General features: G+C 44.6%; 3 protein-coding genes and 1 non-coding gene across 4 annotated transcripts; 2 read left to right on the top strand and 2 right to left on the bottom strand.

Annotated features, from left to right (window-relative positions):
* The first annotated feature begins 3,873 nt into the window (after window positions 1-3,873).
* On the top strand, window positions 3,874-8,317 carry mpc2b (mitochondrial pyruvate carrier 2b). The gene is made up of 5 exons (XM_030111584.1): window positions 3,874-4,230; window positions 5,882-5,922; window positions 6,045-6,129; window positions 6,528-6,639; window positions 7,287-8,317. The coding sequence occupies exons 1-5, from the start codon at window positions 4,137-4,139 to the stop codon at window positions 7,333-7,335; spliced, it is 381 nt and encodes a 126-aa protein (XP_029967444.1). The 5' UTR covers window positions 3,874-4,136; the 3' UTR covers window positions 7,336-8,317.
* A 468-nt stretch (window positions 8,318-8,785) lies between these two features.
* rpl24 (ribosomal protein L24) lies at window positions 8,786-12,125 on the bottom strand. The gene is made up of 6 exons (XM_030111886.1): window positions 12,071-12,125; window positions 11,869-11,944; window positions 11,023-11,133; window positions 9,961-10,097; window positions 9,613-9,676; window positions 8,786-8,916 (listed from the first exon to the last, which is right to left on the bottom strand). The coding sequence occupies exons 1-6, from the start codon at window positions 12,073-12,075 to the stop codon at window positions 8,833-8,835; spliced, it is 477 nt and encodes a 158-aa protein (XP_029967746.1). The 5' UTR covers window positions 12,076-12,125; the 3' UTR covers window positions 8,786-8,832.
* Window positions 10,667-10,845, bottom strand: LOC115403839 (small nucleolar RNA SNORA23). The gene has a single exon (XR_003933248.1). It is a non-coding gene; the product is annotated as a small nucleolar RNA SNORA23 (small nucleolar RNA).
* A 468-nt stretch (window positions 12,126-12,593) lies between the features above and the next one.
* cep97 (centrosomal protein 97) lies at window positions 12,594-17,723 on the top strand. The gene is made up of 11 exons (XM_030112767.1): window positions 12,594-12,713; window positions 13,926-14,068; window positions 14,170-14,328; window positions 14,423-14,524; window positions 14,641-14,754; window positions 14,850-15,016; window positions 15,110-15,274; window positions 15,374-15,537; window positions 15,618-16,242; window positions 16,318-16,393; window positions 16,472-17,723. Exons 1-11 carry the CDS (start codon window positions 12,677-12,679, stop codon window positions 16,928-16,930), a joined length of 2,211 nt encoding a protein of 736 aa, XP_029968627.1. The 5' UTR covers window positions 12,594-12,676; the 3' UTR covers window positions 16,931-17,723.
* The last annotated feature ends 266 nt before the right edge of the window (window positions 17,724-17,989 follow it).

Genomic DNA, 17,989 nt, shown 5'->3' with positions numbered 1-17,989 from the left:
CCTGCTACGGACAGCGGTCAGCTGGGGCCAAACACCGCGAGAGTCCGCGAGATCTGGAGGAGAGGGGTGCGCTCGTTTTGTTGTTCCGCACAGCTGACGGTGGCCTATTGTCATTACTGACAAGGGTGGACACGCTTTGTCTCGCTCAACACCTGCTTTTAATTTAGCAGAGACGGAACATATTTATAATTGAACTATGACAACAACAACAACAAATAATATCAATAATAATAATAATAATAATAATAATAATAATAATAATAATAATAATAATAATGATAATGATAATAATAATAATAATAATAATAATAATAAGAAGAAGAAGAAGAAGAAGAAGAAGAAGAAGAAGAATTTTAAATTAAATGTATGAAATTGTTTCATGGGCTGCAGAAAATAATGGTAAAGGCTACTTAGCAGCAGTTGTCCAGTCTGTCTTACAGATTTGCTGTTAGGAAAGAGCAGGACACTACATGTTACTGCCATTTTTTATTATTTTTTTTTTATATGTTCCTAAATCAATATTTGCTTGGTTTGAATTTGAACAGTGTGTGCAAAAAACCACTATGTTTCATTTTGTGGTTTTGTTGCTTCATATAATTTATTCTCCCGACAGTGTCAAGATGATGTGTCTGGGCTCAAACGTTGCTCCTCTGACAGTCATTCAGGTTTATGTCTCGACCACAAAGGAGAGACAAGAAAAGGTGTTTTTGGCTTGAGATATTTTTTCTTTAAATCATATTCATTTTATTCGATCTGCATTTAATGTACACAAACAATGTGTCAAAGTCTTTTTTTGTGAGATTATAAGTGATTTCCGTGAGTTCAAGAAACATGCAAGACATTCATTCAAAACAAAACACTTATGTTTTTCGATTATTATGAAATTTCCCCTTGTGGGGTCAATAAAGTATCTATCTATCTATCTATCTATCTATCTATCTCGATGTATCTATCTAGTGTAGTAGAGGTCACACTGACAAAAAGTCAGTAAGTGTGTGCTGCTCTGTTTAGTAAAGAAGTTATTCCATTCATCCAAAAACAGAGACTCTTAAAGAAACCAGGAAGTGTGAAATCACTGACTGTCATATTTTTTCAGGAGCCCTTGAAGTTGGAACTGGAATAACTAGTTTAAAACCCCATGGGGGCATGAAAAGGTCTGTGAGTCTGCCTTAGTCTCCATCTTACTCAGATGATGAAATAGAACAAACTCAAGGTAGAACATGCAAAATCCACACCTCACCTGCACTGTTTGATCAGTAGAAACCTTGAAGTATAAAATTTGTGTAAAGCTGTTCCTCCTGTAGGCTATACTTACAATAAACCAGTTCTGTGTCATTGTCGCTTTCAGCTAACACCCAAATGGTATACAACTGTGAAACCTTCAAAAGTTATGTAGCTTCTGTGAAGTCTGCATTCAATTTAAGCCATTCTTCACCTTCCATACTGCTTTATTCCAATCCATTATAGTGTAAACACAGAGGCAGACAACACAAACTCACAATCACACTTTGGGATTAACTTAGTGACCTTTAACCTTACAAGCATGTATATGAACATGAAAAATGTGAGGAAACATGAGAACCTGGAGGAAACACAGGCACACACACACACACACAGAGGGAACATGCAAACTCCACACTGAAAAGTCCCCAGCTGGTAATTGTTCCCAGAACATTTTCTCTGTGAGGTGACAATGTTAACCACTACGATTATTACTAAAAATACTTAATAAGTAAGACAATCCTAAGCTTTTGTTTGAAGCAATATATCCTAATACAGGGATGGGCAACTGGGGGCCCGAGGGCCGCATACGGCCCGCACCCTCATTCTGCACGGTCCTTAAAGGTGCATTAAGGAGTTTTACAACCTTAAAAATACTTACTTTCCACCATAAATATGTTACACATTTTTAATGCTGTGTACAATGTGCCCTGACATATTCATTACAAGTACCTCTAACAGCGCTAAATTGTCACTTGAAAGTCACAGTGCCGGTCCGGCTCCAGCATTTTTTTGGGGAGAATTTGAAAGGAATGACGTAATGCGCGCTCCGGCTCCTTGAGTTTCGATTTGTCCGCCATTACTCCACCAGATGCTTAGTGAGCAACAACTGAGCAGGATCTTCCAGAAAGTAAGAACAGACTGGCTTCTAGCACTGCCACAGCTCCACACAGACTCCACCGCATAAAACGTGCAAACTCCTTAAGGCACCTTTAAATTAATTTGTGAAAATAATAAAAATGTGTCTTTTGCCGCACTGATTCAGTTGTAATGACAAACTTTGGCCGCCAGGTGGCACCGTGAATGGAGATGCTCTTCTTTCCAGCAGAGTTCTCCACCAGTGAGGAAGAGAGAGACAGAGCCATGGCGAAGAACGAGGGATAAAGAAAACTAGAAAACAGAGTCTTTCAGGTGAAATGGGAAGCAGAAAATCTGTTTACAGAATTTAAAGGTGCTGTAGGCAGGATTCCGCATCTCCGCCATCTTGCTTAGGGTTACCTAAGCAAGATGGCGATTTGACCCATCTAAGATGGCGATTTGAAACCCAGCACAGCCAATCCTGTCCTGTTTTCTGTGACATCACGCCCTTACGCAAGTTAAGCCCCTCCCACAAGAACGTGTGACGAACACCCCTCGACCAATCAGGATAGAGCCTCAGGGGCTCTTCTGATTGGTCAAAGATACCTGGAGCTGTCGAGATTCCTTTTCAGCTCAGAACAGAGACAGATGGAAACGCTGCGCCCTCGCGGTAGAGCAATTATGCTACACTCCTAAAGGATTATCAATGGATACTCTAACATTTAATCCAAAGAAAACACAGAAAAATTAGCATTGACTAGCAAAATCCTGCCTACAGCACCTTTAAAGGCAAACCTATGTGCTTTGTCTGCTTAGAGACCCTATCTGCAATGAAAGATTTTAATTTATGTCATGTTCCGCACGGACTGTTGTTGTTGTTGCACTACTGTTTTCACATGTGCTGTAACGTTTTGGCTTAAAGAGGTTTGCTCCAGTTTTCGACACTCCGCTTCAGCCTCCCTCTCTTCAGCGCTACAGTCGCCACTATAATACTCTGCAGAAAACAAAGCCTCCCTGTCATTCGCTTTTGAGATGGAGAAAGTTAAAATGTAAAAAAAAAGTGTAGTTTAAAAATTCACAAAATAAGTTCTGTAATTGCAATTAATGTTATGTTTTTCTGTAGCTCCCTGCCATCTTTGAAAAGGGTTGATTTGCATGTTTTATTCATAAGAGCCCTTATGTAAGTGACTCTATTTTTTGTTGCCTTCAAACCTTTTGTGTTCTTATTTTCAAAGAAGATTACAACTTTTATACATGTATTTGAGCATGAAAATGTGGAGTTATTGTACTGTGTGTTGGGCCAATAAACATATTATACAAACATGTAAAATGGCAGTTTTATCAAGTCTGGTTAAGTGGGCGTCTTATGCGGCCCTCTGGTAGTGTTAACAAAAAAAAGTGGCCCTCTCCATCATTTGCGTTGCCCATCCCTGTCCTAATATATATCGAAAAGGTGCACAATTTCAATTTATTCAGAAAAGGAACAGAACACTGTGTTATCTGCTTTTGACAAACACAAAAAATTAGAAAAAAAAAAAAGATCTGCACATGTATTTTACCCATGGAAACATTTTCTCATAAATGGTCCAGATTATGAATTCAAAAACAGATTTTAACGTTTGTTTTATTTGGAACTACAAAAAATATCGTCATGTACACAATAGATGTTTACATCTCCGCCACACTGGGAGGTACCTGACAGTAAAAGAAACCTTCCTCGGGAAACCAATCATATTGGAGGTCTGCCCTGACGGACCAATGAGAGCGGTGGATTCTGTGGCTCCGCCCCTTACGTGGACGCCTGCGTCGACGGGAAAGTCACCTCGTTGTGCGGTCAGGGTGAAGCTACTGACAGCTAGCCGGTAACCGGGGCCAGAGCTCCGGCGAAGGTCGACAGGAGGACACCAGCATCTTTCCCCCCGAGCCTTGAAACCAGCCCGGGCTTCACTTCCAGCCCGCTGACCGACCGCCGCGCCTCCCGCAGGAAGAACCGCAGCGAGCCCGCCGTGTAGCCAGTTAGCTCAGGTCTCCCTCCGTCTTCTCCACCCTCCGCAGCCATGGCCGCGCTCAGGGCGTCCTACCACCGGATCCTGGACCGGATCGAGCACATGCTGCCCGCCAAGCTGAGGCCCCTCTACAACCACCCGGCAGGTAACGCAGAGGGGCGGCTGTGTGTGTGTGAGTGTGCGGGCTGTGAACTGTGGCGGAGCTGGCGTGGATGCTCGGGCGGGTCTGGCAGCGCATCCCTCCCGGAGAGAGGCGTCCAATCCCCGCAGAGTCCGAGCAGCACCGGACCCGCTGCTTCCACGGGTCGGTGCGGCTCCGAGGGGCGTTAATCTGCCGGGATAACCCGCCAGATAAGCAGCTCAGTCCGAAGAAGAGCCGAGTTTACGGCAGGAAAAGTTGTAGCAGCTTGGCTGGAGTTCAAAGGTTTTACCATTAAAAACTACTAAAATAGGAAATCTGTACTTTTTACTGACATCAGTGCAGAAACACAGCAGTAAAGCACCAGACAGGGACTGATCTGAGAGATTTTCATCACAGACCGGGAAGAAACTCTGATCTTCAGGTTATAAACACGCTGCCTTTAAAGTTAGTACAGAAAAATCCTCAGATCTTAATGTGAAACAAGGATCCAAGGCGACTGGTTCATGTTCAGTCAAAGTAACTTAGTAACTGAAGACAATAAACTCATGTCAAGCTACAACAGAAACCATATACTCATGGTTTGAGAGGCGAGGTCTGTTTGGCTCGAGTTTAAATGGCTGGGTTTGTTCCCAGAGTTTTCCCATTTCTCGCACTCATTCACCTGCATTCAAGGTGTTTCTGTCAGGCCACTTTCAATCAATCAGTAACGGAATAGTTGCAAAATGTCCTGTGATCCAGCAGTGGGTCCAGCTGAGCCCTTCAGATCTGAGATAACAGTGGAAAACTCTTGTGACTTTCACAGGTTGTGTTGCTCTTTACTACAGTAGTTCAATATACGGTTTGTCTTTGTCAAGACATTTCCTATCGAAGACCTGTTGTGGCTGAGAATGAACTGAAATGAAGAAGCCCCTGTGGATATTCGCTCTTCGTTTGGCCTCTGCAGAGGTATCTGAGTTGTCAAGGACGTCTTAGTGAGCAGGTATGAGGGGGGGCGGTGTCTAAAGCCGACTCCCTCCCGGCTGGTTTGTAGTGACAGCCGCCTCTCTTTGCTTTGGGCTGCAGTGCGTTGACTCCAAACGGACAGCTTTAGTGTGTACTGCAGCGTGAAGCAGATGCTCCGGACTCATTTATTCCCTGAAAATATTTCTAAATTGGTTTCAAAAGCTGCTGGAAAGAACAAAATGTGACATCAAATAATAGTTTTTGTATTCTTGACGTAAAAGAGTGTAACTGAAGCTCCTTAATGCGTCTCGTCAATCAGATCTGATTGAAAGTGTCTCATGTAAACACTGTTATCTGACGAGACATGGCCCTCAGCTCAGAGGAGGAGGTGCAGCTCTGCATATGATCTGATCAGAGTCCGGGTAAACAGCACATTGGATTGTTTACCTCTGCTGGAGCTTAAGGATGTCAAAGAACGTCACCGCGCGTCGCTTCACGCAAAGTGTATTGATTGAACCAGTTTTGGTTGCAGGAGACGACATGGCCTCATCGCGCAGTTAGAAAAACTCTTGAAGGTTTCAAAACAAACTAAAGCTTTTTTTAATTATTATTTTGATGGATAGTAAAAACTCACTCCGCTCAGAAATGGGAAAAGAAATCTTCAACCCTGTGATATTAAACTTAATATTTCCCTTTTCTTTTCCCCTTTAAGGTCCCAAAACCGTCTTTTTCTGGGCCCCGATGTTCAAATGGGTGAGTTCACTTCCAGAGTTCACTCTGGAACCTTTTTTTTTTTTAAAGTTCCCCCGTGGCAGTTGTCTGTTGAGAAGGGTTTGTTTGTCCAGTGAAGACACGGCGCTCTGTCCCCCCTGCAGGGTCTGGTTTTCGCGGGTTTGGCTGATATGACTCGACCAGCAGAGAAACTCAGCACGTCTCAGTCTGCAGTGCTGACGGCCACCGGTAAGACGGCGTTATTATCAGTTTAATGTGGTGTGTTGATTCAAAACCTGAATTCACTCCTGCATTGTATGTTTATTTGGTATTTATAAGGAAATCCACCTCATTGTTCAAATCAGGGATCAGATGTGGTCCACGAGCCTTATGTTTGATCCTAACCAATTGGCTGTTATCACAGCTTGCAAACTCGCTTCATTCTTAAATCTCACTGGTTGCTAATCTGACTGGTTCAGGTTTGTTGTCAGACTCTGGGTTTTTGCCACGTGCTTCGGAGGGAATCCCATGAGTCTGTGTGAAAGGTCGCTCCTCCGACGGCCTTTTGCAACATGTCTCTCCAAACAGTGTTATCTGGTTGCTCTTCAGTGTGCATAACCTCCACTCCTCCCGCTCGCCTCCTCCAGGCCTGATCTGGTCCAGATACTCTCTGGTCATCATCCCAAAGAACTGGAACCTGTTCGCCGTCAACTTCTTCCTGGGCGCCGCCGGAGGAAATCAGCTCTACCGGATCTGGAGGTGTGTGAAACCCTTCCTGTTTCAGCCGCCGCATGGATACATGCAGGATGAACAACCTGTCCGGTTTATGTTTCCACCTGCTGCTGAAGTGTTGGAATAAATCATCTCCCACTCAGTGACTGAAGCTGCTTTGCCAACAAACAATACAAAACAGAATGAATGAATGAATGAATGAAACGTGGCAACAGAGATGAAGGTTGCAGATGATCGGAGGTAAACAGGACTGAACTCACAGTTACCTCTCAGCCCAGAGTAGGAGGCAGTCTGATCAGGTGTAAAACAGGTAAAGTAAATATCGTGGTTTTGCATTTTATCACACCTGCATTGCATTTTTAGCTGAGAGTCCTCTTCAGAATCAAGTCTCACCTCCGATACGCCGCCCGTCTTGTTCCCATTACAGCCGCTTGGTCCGGATTAATGAGTAACCGGCAGTTATCACAGCTCACAAGTAGTTTGTGGACACTGAGAAATCGTTCTGTTCTGGAACCGCGGCCGATTGCACAAGATCACCCGATCCCTCGCTGTTAATGACGAACGAGACGAAGCACAAACTCAGTCATGTAAACGTTAACTCATCTGATCACTGCATCAACGTTAGGTTACACGTTGAGGTGTCGCCATGTTGACGTTTCACTTCCTGTCTTCAGGTACGAGCAGGAGCAGAAGGCCAAGGCGGTGGAGGCCGCTGAGTCCTGAGGGCCGTGGCGACCGCCCGCCGTCCTGAAGGGAGACTCCTCATCACCGCTCCATAACTCCATGCCATAACCATCCATCCACCACATTAAGCCTGTCGGCCCTGTTGGAAATATGCACTTTTCCTTAAGTTTCACATTTCCTCAGGGTATTATTATAACTTTGAAAAAACAAAAAAAAGAAAACAAGAGAGAGAAAAGAAACAAAGAACTTTTTTTTTTTTTTTAACTTGTCAACACTCACGAGAATGGCAGTCATCAACGCACAAGTACCACTTGTTCAACAAGTGCTGTGATTGTACGATGTTTTAATTTAACTTCTTGCTTTAACGCTCATGCACTCGTTGGGAAGTTTTTCCATCATCATCATCATCGCTGTTCAGGTGTAGCAAGTAGTACCTCAAGAAGAAAAAGACTTCCCCTCTTCCCCCCTAAACAATGTATTTCTTAGATTAGTGTTGAACGTGGTTTAAAGAATGTCTGTAAATGAAATGACCTCATCGGTGTTTCTAATCGCGCAGACATCTGTACCTCAGCAGTCATTAAATCTCATTGTAACGATTCCTTTAATTCAAGTAGCTTTAATTTCTTTTTGATCTGTGTGAAAACCAATCCTCATTTCTGAATCACTCCATCAAAGACTTGTTGTAGCTGTACAGAACAACACTTTGTAATCCGACGATCGCCTCAGTTAATCTGTCCAGCTTTTGTTTTTTAAACATTGCTTCAGAGTCAAAGAGCAAACACTGACACCAAACCCTGCCGTTTCGAAGCTTTGTTGTTCTTAGGAAGGTGTTTTATATTGTGTAAGAATAACACGTTGTTTTGACCCTGTATTTACACGACTCAACTCCCTGATGAATTTAGCAATAACTGAATCGATCTCTTAGCCTGCTGACTGTTGGAACAAATGGCACTTTGATGACGGTTGATCGCGATGGCGCTGTAATGGATGTGTAATACTAATAAATGCTGTTTGACACAGAGTGTTTATCGAATGGGAATGGAGGGAGAAGTGTCGCGCAGCGCTGGTTCCCTTTGAGGCCGATGAGCCGAGCAGGACTGAAGCCCAGTTAATGCGGAGCTCTCAGCAGCTCTATTTGTGTCTGGCTTCATAACAGACGAGCTGCTGTTTCTAATGTCAACATCAAATCTTTCCATCTCACCTCTGGCAAGGAGAGCCGAGAAACCTGCTGAAATTAGAGCTCCCCCTTCAGGTCACACATGGAACCACAGATCAGACTGATCCAAGATTTTAAGTATCAACCAAAAAAAATAAACCAAATGAGCGAACTGGGCCCAAGACTGGATTCTCAGAAACTCCTGCCCTCTGCACGAATATTTAAGCTTGAGAACTTCTCCATTTCACCTTCATATATAAACTCTCATAGCTGCAGACCGGGAGTTCAAACATTTAAAAACAACTGCTTTAAAGATCACCAGACACCAAAAAATTATGGGAAACCACTATTTATTTTTATTCACAAATGCAGCGCCAAGCTTAGCGTTTTCCACCAACACGGGGTGCGTTCACCTTCATGGGCTTGGCGATTTTGGGTTTCTGGGCCGTCTTGGCAGAAGTTTGCTGAAAAAAAGACAAAATCATCAATTTAAAACAAACAGTAAGTATTCATCAGCAACCAAGAATTACAATGTATGAAAAGATCTGACTCCATTCGGCATACTGATCAGACTAGATCCAACTCAAACTGATCCTACGGTCTCTGAAGTGTCGCAGCATTGAACTGTGTGTCTATAGCAGAAGCCATAAACCTCCAACACATGGAGGCAGCCTGGGAACTCTTATCAGCGAGCCATAGTTACCAGCAGGCAGAAACTACATTTAATGGCAGTACGACACTGAAACTCTTGCTGGCACTGCGATGCATTTCAGTTCATTCACTTTCCTCAGCGCACCCGAGCGGTTCACTTCCTGACAGACATCAGCAGACACCTTGATGCAACCGGTGCGTTCATGTCTTCTCAAGGAAAAGTTCTTACTCAATGAAAATAACCACAACTCACTGACTACTCTCTCACATGGTTCAACTTCTGACAAAAAAAAAGAAAAAAAAAAGGGGTTGATGTGCACAATACACTCCACCAACAGCTCAACTCCATTACATCCGTGATCGTGACTCTTAATGACTCACTGATCTTGGCATTCACCAACATGAGAAATTGCCAACAATACCCTGGGTAAGAGGGGCCCTTCACAGCGTGCTCATGACTCTGCTGGAGGGAAACTGAGCGACGCCTCAGACTCTACAGTCAATCTTACCTTTGCACTTGGGGCAGCGGGCTTCTTGGCTGCCTGCTTTGCCTTCTTGGCCTCCTTGGCAGCTCTGAGGAAATAAAGAGCAAATGATGGCCAGGAATTAAAAGATGAATATCGTTGCCACAGAGGCAGATCTTTCTTCCAGACCCTCTGGACATAAATCTGGCGTTCCCCGCTTTCTCTTCATAAAAAAGTTAAGACCCGTTCAATTGGTCCCAGTTTTGAATTACACACTAATGTTCTACCTAGCCTGAACCAGACTGAAATCTCAATCAAATGTCTAATAGAGGAACTGCAGAGGAGCTTCGAGGTTCATCCTGTTGCTTGGTAAACTCCTGAATGACCTCTCACCTGATGGCCTGCTCCCTCTGGGCCTTGCGGACCTCGGGCTTCTGGTTCCTCTTGGCCATGATCTCGGCCAGGGAGGCCCCAGTGATGGCCCTCTGGAACTTTACAGCGCGGCGGGTACGCTTCTTCGTCACCTCTTCCTGTTGAACCACAAGCAACAGTCAATTATAGCACCTGTACAACTTTCTCATCAGCCACAGAACAAGTTTTCATGGTGAAAAATCAGTAACTGAAGCAACAACCCTTCAATAAAGCTGAGTAATGGATGCTTTACTCTGGGAGGAAAAACAAAAAACCCTGAACCCTACACCACTGTAGATATGATACATGTTAATGCAAAAATTAACAGTGATCACCAGAATTCCACTAAATTCTATTTAACGCCTCAAATTCTGAAATGTTTTTGAAGACTGATGCAACAAAGTTAACATTAAGGAATATCATCTCTTCAACCATCACGAAAGACATGACTATGGCGTTTAGAGACACTTCTCCATCCACGTCAAGTTATGTTTAAACCACATAACAGGTTGGTTTCTACTGTTACTTACAGCAGTCAAGACACAGGCTAAATGTACCCAAACATCACGGTGAACTACAGAAATACACAGTTCCTTTTCCATTAAACAGACAGAGGTGACAGCAGTCATGTGATAAACCGACAAATATTCAGTAAAACATTATGATTCCAGACAAAAAACATGAGGAGGCATGTTGGAGAGTTTGGAGGCCGACCGATGGTGAGCTGTCAGTAGACGTCAAGGGCCAGTACTATGATCTCCAGCTGTTCTATGGCTGCAGGTGTGGAGTGAGCACTGCTGCACAGGCTGTAAGACACAGTCCGGCAGCAGCACGTAACACGGACTACCACCGCGCACACCATTCACCCGCAGCCAAACCGACAGGATATCACGTCTTTAAAAAATATAAAATATAAACAAAAGCATCACAGCTGGACCAAAGCATTCTGATTTTACTGTCAATTCTAACAACTATTAATACAATTAATCCGTAAGATCACCTCCTGGCTGACTATAACAAACACATTTGGTTGCTTGTACTTACAGACTGGCCCTTCTTGTGCTTGCGTCTGTACAGCACAGTCCAGTTAATCTGTCTGGGGTTTCTCTTGGCCAGGAAGGCAGACTCGCATTTGGCGTTCAGGAACTGGAACACCTGTGGAGCAAAATATATTAGACATTTAACATGAATATGTTGTGATTGGTGGGGGTGATGAATTAGTGTCATCACTGTTATAACTACATAGCTTTAAAGTAATCCTCAAACAAAAAAAGTCATCACTGCTCTGTGTGACTGTAATGGTACCTATAATGACTTTAAGTTGTTAATCTTATTAGAAACCAGGGTGACAATAAACAAGCCTCATGCTGTAGTACACAAAACATCATTCACAGAATCTGGTTCACAGACTCCCCACGCACAACTAGTAAATGGAGAACACAAAGGCCAACATGCAGCTGTGTAATGTAAGGACATGTTGAAGGCTTTAAAGTATTTTCATGTCAATTGAAGACTCACGTGTTGAATATTTTAGATCTCTGTGCAATATCGTTGCAATAGTGAATACGAACATACAAAGCCACACTGCATTGAGTTCAGTTTTAACAGTATTGGTCGGGTTACCACAGGGGAGTAGAAATTCATGTTAGAGAAGTGGAATAAACAATCAGACAGTCTGCACCCGACCCAGGGACATCGGGTAGTTTAGCCCCGGCTAGCATTAGCATGTTACAACCGAGCCGACAGGGCCTTCCCCAGAGTTTAGCTCATATTTGAACCATGTTAGAGCGCTCAAACGTAGTAAGACTTATCAGTAAGACACAATACAGTTCGGGTATTGACTCCATACTGAACAAACATAGCTCTGCATTTCACTCTCGGGATTATTACCTTTCCGTCTATCCTGGCGTATCGGCGGCCATGGCCGGGGTAGATTTTGTACCCGCTGAAACTGCACAACTCGACCCTGTAAACAACAAATATAACACATCAAATGTAGAAAGACAGACGATTTTCATTTCAAGGTAGATTGCGTTCTCAGACGCCAGTTTTAAGGGACTGGATGGTGTTTGATAGATTTCTGTACACTCACTTCATGATGGCTACGAGAGCGCACACAACCGGAAAGGAAGATGACGGAGGCGGAAGCAGATTTGTTGCCGTAAATCGACGATGTTGGAAAAGTTTTTACATATTTTTTTATTTTAGATCTAAAATGTTCTAATTATTTCAATTTAATATATGGATGCAATTAATTTGAATATTTACTTATTTTATTGCATTGAATTAATTGCAAGACACGTGACGTCATGAATTGACGGTTGCCCACCAAGCGGAAGACAGAGCGAAATCAGTGAATCAAACACATAAAAGACTGAAGACATTTCTATTTCTGTTTGAATTGCAGCATTTTAACGTTCAGCCTCAAGAGTCAACCAAATCCGTCTCCTATAATTTTTTGATACAGTCGAACTGGCGGGTTTAATGAATATTGGCGGGCTGTCAGGATGCTGTAGTCCTTTCGACTCCCAAAGACGTAACAGCGTCACGAACCAGACGGCGGCTTGGAACTACAATACCCAGAAGCACGTGGGCCTCAGCCCACAGAACGAGCCCAGAAAGCTGCTGCTTATTTCCCATCGGAGTGTACAGCGGCTGGAGTTGTTAGCTAACGTTAGGTGTTGTCTCGGTCGAGAGGATGGGTGTATCAGATTTACAGTTTGATACGCATGCAGGTGAGTGGCCGCACGAGGGCATTTTGCCTTATATTAACTGTTTGCGTTTGTTTTGAAGCGTAATCTATGAGGACGTTTAAGAGCCGGCTTGGTGGTTAGTTAGCTGCTTTTCCACTACTGCCGTTAGCTTGTCAACGATACAGACCAAAACATCACGTCTCGTGCCTCTCTGACAGACTGCATTGTGTGGACGTTCAACCAAACTCAAATTACTTTTAGAAAGAGTTATATGCTCTTATGTCTTCGCATGTCTAAGTGCAATGAACATTTTGGTATGCATATTGACTCTCAAGTAAAGAACATCATAATTGTCAGATAATATGTAAAAAATATTGCTTCTTTTATTTATTTAAAGAAAAAGGAATCACAAACGCTGATTACATTTATATAATTTAATTGTTACGATAAACAATGAAATCGTCTGTCATTATTTGTCATGTCACCTGTTTCATATATTTACAATTGAAAGAAATAGTGTAAACTGTGAAGAACAAGGTCCCTTTTGTAGTTTCTTCTATGAAACTCGTGGCTGAACCAAATATGATTCGCCTGAAGCTAACGCAAGTTTTCACGTCTTCCCTGTGCTGTTAGTAATGTCGATAGTAGTTTTTATGTAGTATATTTAATCAATGTTTTGTTTTGTATGAATCTAGTGAGAATTTTTTTTCCAAGATTGAGGATTTTTAAGCATAAATTGTAATCTTTTGATTAACTCAAAAGAGTGTGTTATCCAGACAGTGCAGTACTGTCCTGAGATAACTCTGTCTTGCGGTGATTTAATTAATGTCTCATAAAGGGTTAATACAATGAGGTGTCATTACGTTGATGAAGAGTGTTGAACGCTGTGTGAAAGTCAGTGTTTTGTAGGTTTTAGTTGTTTTCCTGCTTCAGCTCCTCTGGTAGTCACAGATTTTCTCCAAGACACACTTTATTAGATTTCGGAGTGCTGGCTCTGGCAGCAGCAGAAACCATGGTGGACAGAGCCTCTCTGTTACCAGAACTGGACCGCTCTTTTTAAAATCCTAGACTTCTCCCAGCATGTCCATGACTGTGGATATTGCAGTCTTTTGTTTCTAACTCAGTTTGAATGTGTTGCATGATGTGCTTTGCTTGGTCCATCACTTGTGTTTACTGTAGCCATGGAGATGAATGAAATGCAGCATTCATGGCTTCCTAATCTGTTCACTCTCTTCATGGTGTATGTCTGGCTAGGCCCCGTGATGGATCTTTCAGCGCGGGGTATGCAGAAACTGGATCCCAGTTTCACCTGCTCCGAGGACACCCACACTCTCATCCTGGACCGTAACAACATTATGAAGCTGGATCACCTGGAGAGGAGTCCAGGCCTTCAGCAGGTTTACTCACTATTCACTCTTTATTTACAAGCTACAAACAACGCTACACTTGGGATCCTCTTTTCGTGTTCAGGACTAAACTATTAACTTTTCTTTTCCAGCTGTCTGTTGCCAATAATCGCCTGGTGAGAATGATGGGTGTGTGCCGGCTGACGGAGTTGAGGGTCCTCAACCTTCCAAATAACAGCATTGGCTACATCGAAGGGCTTCGAGATCTGCCCAATCTAAAATGGCTCAACTTATCTGGGAACAACATTAAGGTGAATAGAGAGAGTTTCATGTATTTTCCCTGTGGTCCAGATCTAAAATTCAAACTTCAACCTAAGAAATTGTCTTGGCTGAATTCTTTTGAAGGTGATCGAACAACTCAACAACTGTGTGTGCCTCCAACACCTGGATCTGTCCGACAATAATATCTCTACTATCGGTGATCTGACGAAAGTGATCTCATTGAAGGTCAGTGTCATTCTCTGAAACGGCTTCAACTGGAATGATATACTAGCTCTTTCACAATAAATCCGTTTTTTTTTTTTTTTTTTATTGTTCTGATAAGTGTTTTGTCAAATTTACAGACCCTTTTATTGCATGGAAACAGCATCACGACACTTCGGACTGTTCCTGCTCATCTGCCAGCTCATTTATCCATTTTGTCCCTGGCAGAAAACGAGATCAGAGACCTTAATGAAGTAATTATATTTTTCTTCTATTGGATACAGCAGCAGTCGTCTCTGTTTGAATGACATTAGGACTCATCGTGACGAAGCGATCCTCTTGCTCGCAGGTGTCGCACCTCGCTCCTCTTCATGAACTGCAGCAGCTGTCCATTATGAGCAACCCGTGCGTCATGGCGACCCCGTCTTTGCCGGGTTTTGATTATCGGCCGTACATCATGAGCTGGTGCCTGAGTCTGAAAGTCCTGGACGGCTATGTCGTGTCCCAGAAAGAAGGGTGCGTACGTCCACGTGCCGGCAGATTCTGATGACGGCAGTCGTGTGATTGAAATATTTCATTTTTATTTTTGCCTCATTGTTACATTTGCAGTCTGAAAGCGGAGTGGCTGTACAGTCAGGGGAAAGGCCGATCGTATCGGCCGGGACAGCACGTGCAGCTGGTTCAGTACCTGGCCACCGTTTGCCCTTTGACTGCATCGCCGGCGCTGGAGACAGCGGAAGATGCTAAACTGGAGAAGATCCTCAGTAAGCAGAGGTGAGTCCGACTCTGTGATTCTGCTGTTGGAATTACAGAAGCACACATCAAATCTTTATCTTTCTACAAAAGTAATGATTGTTTTCATGTTTGCGTCAGGTTCCATCAGAGGCAGCTGTTAGAGGAGAGCCGGGGGGGCTCTCCCAGCCCTCCCCGTCCCACTCAGTTAGATGTGGAGAAACACAGTCCTTCACGTTCGGTTCCAGAGGGAGGCGCTCATGAGGCGGCAAGAATCCCTGCGTCTGGATGTGCCACTGCTCCAGGTAACAGCGGTCTTCTCTCTGTGTGGCGGAGCGGTTCCAGCGTCAAACAGCTTTCTCCTGTCCGCCTGCCTTTCTCCCAGAGCCGCTGGTGCAGGTCAACACCTGGGTGAGCTGTGACTCCTCCTGTCCAGCGCTGCCTGTGGTTCGTAGCCCGAGGCCTGCAGAGGAGCACATCGGTCTGGAGGACGTGGACGAGGACAAGCAGCTGGACGGCAGCATGCTGTCTTCACAGTCCACGTTCCCGGCCTTCACACCTGACCTGGAGCCGCAGCTGACCCACTCCGACAGCGAGGACGAGACGGAGACGTTCGAACCCGACTCTCTGGCGCCAACACGGCCGGCACAACACAAAAAGCACGACACAAGCAGGACAGGTCACTCAGCCAAAGTGCAAAAGCAAGACAGACGCACTCCGGAAGAAGTTACGTCAGCAGCTGGATCTCTTCAAGTCAGGGTCAGCGCGCCGCAGAGAGACGCTGAGGCACCGGCTGGTTCCGTCCAGTCAGACCTGAAGGACGCCGCTCAGCAGGAGGAAGCTGTTAAATCATGTTTGATGGAAGAGAACAAGGCCGCGGTCAGAATCCAGGCCTGGTGGAGAGGACAGTACACCCGGTGCTGCCACCCTGTGGCCAGAGAGGTGCGCAGCGAGATCCGCCTGCGCAGAATGCAAGAACACATCCTTTACCTTTCTGACCAGTTGGACAGGTGAGTGACGGACCGGGTCCTCAGTGTTTTATCTTCAGTCACAAAGTAAAGGAGGTGATTCTGCTGTGTTTGCAGCGTGCAGAAGCAGTATGAGGAGGAGAAGTTACAGCGGCTGATTCAGGAGGAAGCTGTGAAATTTCTGTGGAAAGAGGTCAGAGGTTATTGGTCATGACTCTCCATCAGTGAGCTTCCTGTCACCGTTCTCTAACTCGCCACCGTCCTCCTGCAGCTCCAGTCCATGCAGCAGTGGAAGCAGACGGTGGAGCAGCAGCTGTCTGCCGTCGCTCCACCTCAGACCTCGCCTCCTGCAGCGTGTAAGGCGTCGCCGCCCGCCGCTTCCAGCACCGCAAACACGCCCCACACGGACGCGTCCTTCCCAGACTCTGGCTTCGAGACGACCGGCGATCGGCAGGCGGCGCGGGACGACAGCTTCCTGAGCAGCGGCACAGCGGACTCTCTGCAGACCGTGAGAGCGCCAAGTCCCGCCCGCGGCGGTCTGGAGAGCGCCGACTGCAGCCTGCTGGAGCAGTACCTGTCGTCTGTGCAGCAGAGGGAGGAGGAAGCCGAGGAGGCGGCGAGCGACAGAACAGGAAGCCCACAGCCCTCCTCACCGGCGTCCCCCAGCAGGACAGCACTGACTCCGCCCCCCGCCCACACACCAGCAGAAGGCTCTCCCGGCTCCGTGTGAGGCACATCTGCACCCAGCTGTTCAGTCCCGGTGTGAGCTCCTCCCCCTCTGGAGACCAGACACATCTGTAAACTGCTCTCCACTCCTCTACCCACACAGGTCTCTGCAGCAGCGCTCTCTGTTTCTGCCTCTTTTTTTTCCACTTTATTGAGACTTAAACCTAAAGAAGCTTTTGAAAATACTTTACTCTGAATGTAACTCACATGTTTTTTGTATACATGCACTACTTGGATCTGTTCTCTGATAAACTGACAGGTTCTCTGTCTAAAGGCCGAGCAGAAGACGTATGGCTGCATCCAATAACTTCAGAATCCAGTGGAGAAGTTACTGTCTCCTGAAATCTGCTAGAAACTGTGAAACTTAAGTAAATCCTCATCAACAGAGACACTTCAACCCTTTTTGTTTCATTCCTTGAAGAAATAGTTAATAAATAACGAAAATAAACATTTCAATAAAAAAAATGCTTGAAGCTTTATTTATATATGAGTATAAAATACCAGTAAACAGTAAACTTTCCTCTGCTGTTCTAATATTTTTCGATGCTCCTGTAGTTGCAGAAGGCGTCAGTAACGTGTGTGTGTGTGTGTGTGTGTGTGTGTATGAGAGGAGATTTCTACCTCTGCTGAGAGACACAGCCTTGTTGTAACATCCACTGTATCAGATACCGGCAATAAACTGCATTTAGTAATAGTAGGACTTAATGTGTTCAATGCACGGCACTTACTGTACCTTTTCTGTGTCATACAAATATTGATCTTTAAAAGCTGTAAATAAATTCTATTTGGTTTCCTCTGCTGACGTGAATCAATATGCTTGCAACTGCAGGTGCTGTTCATAATGAAGTTGTGGGTTTTTCATGAATAATTCAGTGCCCACAAAGGCTAAAGAGTTCTCAGGGAATGTTCCAATGGGAGGAGTTTGGACTTGTGCAAATTAATTCACAACGTTAAACAACCGTTACTAGTGGTGACTTCAGCCGGTCACGATCTGAGGAGCAGCAAGAATCCTGGAATTCACTCAGCTAAATGAATGTTCGTCCAGTATTTTTTTAATAAATGT

Source organism: Salarias fasciatus, chromosome 16 (assembly GCF_902148845.1).
Source record: "Salarias fasciatus chromosome 16, fSalaFa1.1, whole genome shotgun sequence".
Taxonomy (NCBI): domain Eukaryota; kingdom Metazoa; phylum Chordata; class Actinopteri; order Blenniiformes; family Blenniidae; genus Salarias; species Salarias fasciatus.
The sequence above is the reverse complement of the archived record's forward strand: the minus strand, read 5'-3'. Positions and strand labels throughout refer to the sequence as shown.

Coding starts and splice junctions, on each gene's coding strand:
- cep97 (XM_030112767.1), top strand. CDS start 12,677: ATGGGTGTATCAGATTTACAGTTTGATACGCATGCAG. Junction 15,538..15,617: donor TGGATGTGCCACTGCTCCAG/GTAACAGCGGTC, acceptor CCTTTCTCCCAG/AGCCGCTGGTGCAGGTCAAC. Junction 16,243..16,317: donor CTTTCTGACCAGTTGGACAG/GTGAGTGACGGA, acceptor CTGTGTTTGCAG/CGTGCAGAAGCAGTATGAGG.
- mpc2b (XM_030111584.1), top strand. CDS start 4,137: ATGGCCGCGCTCAGGGCGTCCTACCACCGGATCCTGGACCGGATCGAG. Junction 6,130..6,527: donor TGCAGTGCTGACGGCCACCG/GTAAGACGGCGT, acceptor CGCCTCCTCCAG/GCCTGATCTGGTCCAGATAC. Junction 6,640..7,286: donor CAGCTCTACCGGATCTGGAG/GTGTGTGAAACC, acceptor TCCTGTCTTCAG/GTACGAGCAGGAGCAGAAGG.
- rpl24 (XM_030111886.1), bottom strand. Junction 9,677..9,960: donor CAGAGGGAGCAGGCCATCAG/GTGAGAGGTCAT, acceptor TTATTTCCTCAG/AGCTGCCAAGGAGGCCAAGA. Junction 8,917..9,612: donor CCGCTGCCCCAAGTGCAAAG/GTAAGATTGACT, acceptor TCTTTTTTTCAG/CAAACTTCTGCCAAGACGGC.